At 43.9% G+C, this 9,235-nt stretch overlaps 1 protein-coding gene across 1 annotated transcript in view; it reads left to right on the plus strand.

The window, feature by feature from the left end:
• PDGFRB (platelet derived growth factor receptor beta) overlaps window positions 1-8,835 on the plus strand; it is a 251,497-nt gene extending 242,662 nt beyond the window's left edge. The window contains exons 22-23 of the mRNA XM_086931313.1: window positions 4,374-4,612; window positions 8,173-8,835. Of these exons, the coding sequence (XP_086787439.1) occupies window positions 4,374-4,612; window positions 8,173-8,311 (378 nt within the window). The 3' untranslated portion in view covers window positions 8,312-8,835. The remainder of the gene's footprint in view (window positions 1-4,373; window positions 4,613-8,172) is intronic.
• The last annotated feature ends 400 nt before the right edge of the window (window positions 8,836-9,235 follow it).

A 9,235-nucleotide genomic window follows, 5' to 3' on the forward strand; every position in this document is an offset into this window, starting at 1 on the left:
TCTTAATCCTAATTTTTGTTTAATCACACATATATCCTTCCCAGAGCTGCTTGAGGTAATGAAGCCTTACAGCACCATCAGCAGGGACAGCAACCAGCAGCATTTTGCAGTTCTGAGCTATGAATTAAGCCCTTTTGCTGGCCAAAGTCGAGCACCACAGGGAAAAATGCATTTTGCCTGTGGTGTCAGTAGCCCTCACATTGCTCCTGTTTTTTTTTCCAGAAACAGGGAGTCAAGGAGCATTCAAAAATGAAATGCAATAAACTACAATTGCTTTTTCATAAAGCAAGCACATGTAGGAATAAGACTGGCACATTGGGGCATATTTCCAACAGAATGACGGAAAGTGGCGCTAAGCAAAAATTGCTAACGCCATGCTTCCCCATTCGAAAATACAGGGATGCGCCTTATTCACAAGAATGAGGTATACGCGTGTGTTTCCCCAAGTGCTGGTGCTAAACTAAGTTGTCTGGCACCAACACCGGCCCTCTTGCTCCATAGTGCAAGGGGGTCTGCGTTGATGTCAATTATTGTTTATGTGCAAGAAGGTGCGCCTTCCAGACATAAACACTCCAGAATGTTGATTTGAAACTCCTATGTGCGCTGCATTGTGCAGCACACGTAGAAGTTGCAAATTGCCATTTGTTTAATGATTGCTTATCCGATGGAAGGGACACCTTCCTGCACATACACAATCATTCATGGCGAGTTGCGATTTTTATGTGTGCTGCACAATGCAGCACACATAGAAACAGCTAAAACGAGGTGAAATTAAGCATTTCACCTTGTTTTGCTGTGTTAAGAACAGATTTTCCCTGGTCTTAATTTTGACTCTGCCTCCTATTTACACCACCCTTCTAAATAGGGGGCAGCATCAAAATCAATGAGTGCTGCAGAGGAACACCCACTACAACACCTATTGCCTACTCTTTTCATGTCAAGTGTAGCATGAAAGGGGGCCTTATTTACTAGGCAGCACTAAGCCACGTTAAGTGGCTTAACGCCACCTTGTAAATATGGCATAGGGATTATCGCACAGGAACATTGCAGAAAATGACATTCCTGTGGCAATAGGAGCTTGTAAATGTGCTCCATTGGATTTTCCACCCTATAAAAGATAAAAGATGCTCATTTGCAACACATGCCCTAACTTTACCCCATTCCTGCTAAGCTTGGCCAAAGGAAATGAAGCTGCTGAGAATTCCAGCTCTCCCCCAAACCCCCCCTCCCTCTTGAAAAGAGGTTAGAATGTGTTAACTCTTCTTACTGGGATGCGAGGAGAAACGGGGGAAGGGAAACTGACACAGCAGCTGGTTGTCCGCCTGATCTGGTTCAGACATAGGGTCTTCATACACCAGGTCTTTGGAGACTGGCTGTCTTTGTCAACTTCAAAGTGAATAGCCAGCCCTGCCAAGTACCACACATCAGGCGTTAGACTAACGTATTTCAGTGAGGTGGTCAACATCACAGCACTAAAATGCAGTCACGCATTTATAGCGCCTCCTGAAGATGTCAAACGGGAGTGCTATAATCAGCACAGACAAAAGCAGCTTGCGGTCATGCTGCTCTGGCAGCCACAGAGTTATGTGAATGACAGAAAGTCTGACTGCTGCGCGCTTGGGGGCTGGCTCAGCTGCGCTGGGGCTTGCCGGCTCTATTCGGCATTGACCTGACATGATGGTGTCAAGGAGACTGCAACAATGTGTCCCACATTCATCCAATGCAGAGACAGGGCTCATAATATAGGGTGTATATGCAATAGAAGGGGGTTCCCCAAGGTAATAAAGGATGTAGGCAGGAAGGGGAGGGGGGGAACAAAAAGTAAAAATAGAAAAGAACACCCTGCTGCAATAGATAATGAGAGGTCCTCTACAGGATCAGATTCTGTGGGAGCACAGTTAACTGTGTATTAGGACCCAAGACAACAGATAAGTAGGCTTCAGATCATGATTTTTTATAGAAAATATATATTTTTATTTATTTTTATGCAATTAGTCATTTATAAAAAAACTTTCAGGACTGCAAATTCAAAGATTAATAAAAACAATCAATACAGTTTATCATTTCATATAGGGAAATTCTTCAAGAAATTAGGTGTTCCACTCACTCCGGGGCATTTCAAGGGGCTCAACAGACACTCACATCTTCTGGGGATCATTCATACTCATGCACATTCAACCACTTCAAATCGGTAAATCCCACATGGCCTGCAACAGAAAGATGGATTTATGGTTGCATGGACGGGGGTGCAACTACGAGATGGCAAATTAGGTGGTATAATATTGCCGTTCTTGATGGTAGCTCCAACGCGCGTTTCGGTGTAAGGCACCTTCGTCAGGGCTGGCAGATATAATCAGGGAGGGGAACACACAAGCTTTCAATAACAATGGAGAAAGTCCCAAAATACAGCTTAATTCTCAAGGGTCTTTATCGCTTCGTAGATCCAATGCTCGAGGTTTATGGTGCCACACTGCTGAAATTATAGACAAGGCGGCCACGTCTCACAGTCATAGGTCGGCAGGGAGCGAAATTTCATAGCGTACGCTTCCTAGTGCAGCGTAATACAACGGAGATGAATTCCTGATGGCTAGAGAAGGATAATGGCCGCGTCTGGGTACGGGAGGCGATGGTAAACGGAGGGCTTCACAGACATCCGTTCTCTTTTAGTGGGCCCAATTGGTGTCAAACAGATCTCTCAATTTGAGAGAGTTCGGCGTACTTCCAGACTGCGGGGGCTTGTCTTCTTATTTTCCACTAATGGCGACTTAGTGGAAAATAAGAAGACAAGCCCCCGCAGTCTGGAAGTACATCGAACTCTCTCTCAAATTGAGAGATCTGTTTGACACCAATTGGGCCCTCTAAAAGAGAACGGCCCTGGCAAAGTGCTCAGCCAGGGCCAACCCCCGGGGGGGTTGGGAGTTCGACCGCGCTCATTGCCAGGGCCGGTTTTCGGCCGATTTTGTTACAGGGCCGTTTTTGCAGTTATGTATGTAACAAAAACGGCCCCCTGGCGCCCAAAACCGGCCCCACCCATGCGGCCGACCCGGGGATTGCCCGGTGCCCGCAAGGGCCAGTCCGGGCCTGCTTGTGGTTCAGCCGCAACTGCGGCTGAGCTGGGGGAAGGGGTGCCGTGCTTAGACATAACTAACGGGTATAAAGGCTCCTGCTAGAGTTACTTGTCTAGTAGCAGTTTTGACTCTCCATAAAATAGTGCAGAGAGTTAAAATGCGTGCTGCAATGATCAGTTGCTTTGCTCCAATTCCAAGCTCTTCTTCGAGTTTCTCGTTGCTCAAATGGGTGTAATTTCTGATATTCATTGCTTGATTTTGCTCACTAAGGAAATGTCACTCATAATTACACTGAAATTATGAAAATGTCACACATAGCAGTCTGAAACTTGGCAACTATGAATAATCAACTTATAAGTAAGCATCATCAAACTGATTAGCAGTCTTATCTATTCTCACGCGTCCACTGCCCAGTCCTCAAATGTTTTGAATTCCTTCCTCTGCATATGTGTGTGGGTCGGTAAGGGGTGAGAGACCAGGACAGCTTCATAGCTTTTGATGCTTCCTTCCTGCCCTGAGTCCTGACAATTTATTCTGTGTTGTATCATTCTCAGAATACTAGAGTTTTGTAACCTTAACTTTGGTTTATAAAAATATCAATTATAAATGTATTAACAGAAGATGTCAACCTCCAGGAATCGACAAAGGTAATAAGCTTTTCGATAACCTCTGGCAATGTTAAACCCATAAATAGTAAACTGAGAATGAAATGATGGCTTATGGGTATTGGAAATGTATATTTTCCATTAAGACGACCCTCAACAAGAAACTCTTCATTTTTCCTATCATTAGAAATATCAATTACATCAGGACAACCATAATGTGGGCTTACTTGTGATCCGAAGCTTAAGAGTAAGTTACAAGGAAATTAGACACTCCACTCTGAGCTTAAGAGTAAATCACAAGGAAATGAGACAGTCCACTCTGTTTCCGAAACCAAAGAATCTGAAGGTAGCAGCTATGTAGGACATTTAATGCAATTGAGGGTCGGTATGATTCTTCCTCCGGTTAATGTCCAAAATGAAAGAAAATAGGAGAGTTTCCAGCCCTAACCAATAAAGCTTCACCCTGCAAATCTATGGTTACAGGTATGTAATCTACTTAATATCTTACCCCAATAAGGTGTTTACTAACATCTCAAGTGCAGCTGGTTGAGGACAGAGATGGGCTCTTCTGTTATGGATTTGGTCCTGAGAAGATGATGCTTCTTATCTGCTAATAGGGGTAGATCAGAGGTTCTCATGTGCCAATGTCCCCTGGTTCATTAGATATTCCCGGTTTTGTTTTTCCCTTGCATCTCACTAGAAATATGAGAAGGTGAACGAGGAGTTTCTGAGAAGCGATCATCCAGCAGTTGTTCGGGCAAGACCCAGAGTGAAGAATCACATTATCACTGCCAGGACTGGACCAGAGGAGCATTTGAACCCAATCAGCTACACAGTGGTGGCCCCCAACAGCGACAATGACTACATCATCCCGCTCCCGGATCCACAGCCTGAGGAAGCAGAGGAAGTTGCCAGTGGGACAGGAGAGAGTCGGCCCAGGTATGACAAGAACATAAAGGTGTGCAATCAAGAATGCACCCCTGTGTGTGTGTGGGTGTGTTTGTGTCTACCTATGCATTCAAGCAAAGCCGGTTCTAGGGCAGTGCGACCGGTGCCACAGCACCGGGTGCTGGCTTACAGGGGGCGCCGTGTTTGCAGGTTTATTGTTATTCGAAAGCACCTGCTGCTGCTGCGATCGTTTCCTCCAGCAATTTCCGAGCAACAAAAAATTGAGTTTTGTTTAATTTCGGGTTTGACCCACTATAAAGTAGTGCACAGGGTTAATATGCCTGTTGCAGAAAACAAGTACCAAGCAGATTACAACATGCATACAATGTAGATAGGTCAGTGGGTTGCTCCTTTTAAAAGAGACTTCATTTTGTTACTTGCAATTTATAGCTTAAAATCCTAATATAAGATTTGAATTTATAAATTGCAAGAAACAACATGATGTCTCTTTTAAAAGCAGTAACTCATTGACCTATTTACATTCTATGCACTTTGTTATTGTACTGAACTATTAACTTCTATCAAAAAACTGCATGCACCCTGCAAAGTATAGATTTGAGCAAAGATTAATGTTGCAAAAATGGTTACTTTAGGCAGAAATCTATTCTCATTATTAAAGAGAACCCCCAACTATGGTGTTAATTTTAAAATTCTGAGTTTGTGCTTCTCCAGACCAAGCACTATTCAACTATTCTGCCTACCAGTATAGATGACATGTGACTCCTACACCTTGTAGTCCTCTGTCTTGTGTGACATTTCCTATACGCTGAGTTACACACATAGGATTGATTATCATTGTGTAATGTGTGTGTGATGCAAAGTGCTCTGAGACCCTACACTGGTATGATTGGCACTATATATGTATCTGAGAGAGTGTGCTTGATATGCATCTGGGAGAGAGTGGTTATGGAGACTTGGGCACTGTTAAAGGGCGGTGTTGAGGGAATCCGTTGCAGAGGTGCTCATTGGGGGGGGGGCAAACAAACATTGTCACACCGGGCGCCACCAGCTCTAAAGCCGGCCCTGAATTCAAGTGTTAGACAGGGAGATACATATACAAGGAAAGATACACACACATCAAGAGGAAGAGAAACTAATTAAAGAGGTAGTGTGATAGACAAACCAGAAAGCGAAAGAGGGAACATTCCCTCCTCTGTCTCTCACAGTAGGCAGGTCGTATCTCCTCAAGCAGCTTCTCATCACTGTCTTGGACCCCCATAGCAAGGTCGCACCCCTACTACTCCTTTGCAGAGTAACGCAGTCTCATTTTATAACTCAGACCCTCGTCTCCCAATCTTTATTTTCCCGCGTTGTTTGCCCTGCAGTTCAAAACTATGTGTCCCCTCAGGACTTGCTCCTACCACCTACCACACTGCCACCCACACCCCTCTCCCCATTGGTAACTTTGGTCTAAACCTCTCTCTTAGGCAGAATTTCCTTGCTTTGTAGTTCTATTCGCACTGTATATAAATCATATACATACAGAGAGCTATAGCGAGGGAGGAGGGGGAGGTGAGAGACATGCAAGTAGAAGGACAAGAGAGATGCATGGGAAAGGCAAGAGAGAGACAGGGCACAGAGAGAAACCGATAAAGTTCTAGAAAGAAAGGGAGTTTAAAAGAGAGGCAGACACTCAAACAGAGTAGAAAGAAAAATGAGGAAAAGAAGGGCTGGAGAAAATGAAGGGGCGAGGGAAAGCACAAGAAAGAGCCCAATAAGTCGAGATATGCAGAGACAGTTTATGAGAGGCAGACAGAGAGAGAGCAAAGAGGAAGAGACATCTTTACTATTTATATTGCAGTATTAATTAGAATACAAGAGTGGTACAGAAAGAGGAATACTTGTATGGTAAAAACCTTGTGTGTGAGGGGGTAGTAGTTCTTGTGTGAAGCCTGCTTCTTCCTTAAAGAAGAGTTCCACGAAGACGTATGGTAATGTACAGCAGAAAACAAACTTTCCCCATCGTCTGTACACCGCCTCTTATGCATGTTCCCTTTTTCTCCATCCTACCTCCCTAAATTGAGACTTGATTAGAATGTGAGTTCATGCAAATTTGCACTAAGAAACACCCTTTTCGCCTCCATGATGTACTAATACTCCAGAGGTGGCGTCCCTCGCAGCCGTGACTTTGTAACAACAGAAATTCGGCAGTCAATGATTTGTTTCTTCATCTTTGGACTCGCCAGTGTGATATAGTTGACGTGGCTTGAAATAGCCAAAAGCAGAACTGTCCAGCTTTACAAAGTTGCTCAATCTGGTAATATAGCTCATTAATGTTATTTGGCTGTATCCACTGAGATACCTTTGGATCAGGGGGTGTATATTTTTAATTCTATATATTTTCGACATTTGCTTCTTGAATCCATATTGTATTGTATATAATGATACCACCTCACACTGGGTGATCGTAATTAAGAATCCTCATTCATATTGTTTTCTTCAAATATTTATTGAGGAAGAATCTCTCAGGATACCTTCTGATTTCCTGTGTGATGCATTACAACACATTTCAGGATAAGGATATGTCGGAGAAGCACAGAATTTGTTTGCAGAGGCAACCTTTCCAGTCCTTGCATGCCAAATGAACAACATATTCTGCTCATGTTCACGTCATTTCAGAAAAGTGGAATTCATACTTTTCTTCCTTATCCATTGGGCTTCAGAGTGAACGCAATAGTTGTTATTGTTTCTAGTCATCAGTGATTTCACAAAATCGCGTGTTATAGCGCCACTTCTTTCAGAAGTAAAAGCATCACGACCCATTGGTTTTCAATAGGCGTAAACCTATGTTTTAATCAAATTAAAACAAACCGCATGCACAAATTAGAAACATCTTAGACAACATTAGGCAGAGATCAAACAACCAGGACTATAATTTCATAAGTTGAATTAAAACTAGAGAGAAAGCTCAGTTTACTGTCCAGAAAGTGAGTTCGCTGGTTGATTTAGGATGACTCGGCAACCACCATCCACAGGGGCCTCATCTGCAAGACCCCTATGCTTCAACCAGTGGTTTCAGGATTTCGAAAACATTAAGACCATCTCTCATGCACATAGAGAACACCCAACATACAAGTGGCATTTTCAGTGTTTGCACCACCTCTCTCGGATATATTTCCAGAACCCACATAATATGGCAGTAGCAAGCGGGCGGAGTCACAGCAAGGCTTGACTGGAGATATCTGAGTAATAAGGGGGCTGTCACATGGGTAACCAGTCATCGAGGCTAGACAGAAGGGCAATAAATCAAAGCTGGGCAGGGTCAATCACACCAGGCCTGTTTTTTACCCTCCTCTCCTGCCAACCAGGTGGGAGCTGTTATGGGTAAAAAGCATCCCCACTGTCTGCTGCTTGTCCAGTGGAGAAATCCATGCGCTGTTCCTATCTGGCAGACTATGAGGTGTGTGTCAGTCCAAGACCCTTGCACAGGTCTATCAGCCTTTCAGATGCGTTGGTTATTGGGGGGAATCTCCCAGTCTTGTTACTTCTAGTGACCATGAACCAAAGCATAGGTGATGGAAATAATGCTGTTCCTCTTTTGTTCTTTACAGCTCTGCACTGGACGAAGGACACACAGCGTCCACCATCTCCTGCGAGAGCCCGCTGGAGCTTCAGGAGGAGGAGGCGCAGAAGGTGCCCTGCCAAGAACAAGAGTGCGAGTCGCCGGAAGTGGAGGAGAGCTTCCTGTAGCAGAGACCATCAGTACAAAATATACTGAGTCAAGGCCTGAAGAACTGAACGACTTCGGGCTCTTCCCCAAACTGGGGAGGTCACAATTTTCAAGTTTCCAAAGGACATTTGGGATTCTCAAATGTCGAGTTGGAGTGAAAAAATGGACATACACTCCACGCGCTTTCTCCAGATTTTGCTATTTTCACAGTCTGAAATTCACCGGTACGAAATCATATAAGACTGGCAACGTACAAAGATCATCACCAACCCGGAGCCAAAGCAAATGTTTTTTACTATAAATCAGCCAAAGAAACTGGCCCCACCTGATGTTAATTGAGGCCAGGTTCCAGAACCCTCATGGCTTCATTGCCATACAAAATGATGAGACATGAAAGAAAGAAAGAAAGGAAGAAAGAAAGAAAGAAAGAAAGAAAGAAAGAAAGAAAGAAAGAAAGAAAGAAAGAAAGAAAGAAAGAAAGAAAAAGAAAGAAATTAAATTCAAAGGTTTACCCATTTAAATACTCAAAATTAACACGACACAGAAAAAGAGAACTATCGGTGTACAGTGTGTCTCTGTCTGGCAGAGCGTGTTCTGTTCTCCAGCTGTAGAGCCCAGCTGCCGACACTACACTCTGAGTCAACATTACAATCAGAGCTTCCTCCGAAAAGCTTCTGCAAAGGCTTCGTGTGCAACAGGAAAAGGTGTAAATATAGCTTGGCTGGAAAGCACCAGCACTTTCTGCCAAAGGAACATTTTCAGCCCTTATCGGACACATTATACAACAGCCAGAAAGTGCGAGAAGACGGAACTATGTTAGAATGATGGGGTTGTCCTAGGTTTGATAGAGCCGGGAGGCCATGGATGGATAGCAAGAATGTAACATCTGGCTGTTTTTTACATAGGACCCGAGCTGGTCTTGGGGACATTGGCTCCTCTCTTGG

This window comes from Lissotriton vulgaris, chromosome 7, assembly GCF_964263255.1.
Source record: "Lissotriton vulgaris chromosome 7, aLisVul1.2, whole genome shotgun sequence".
Lineage (NCBI taxonomy): Eukaryota > Metazoa > Chordata > Amphibia > Caudata > Salamandridae > Lissotriton > Lissotriton vulgaris.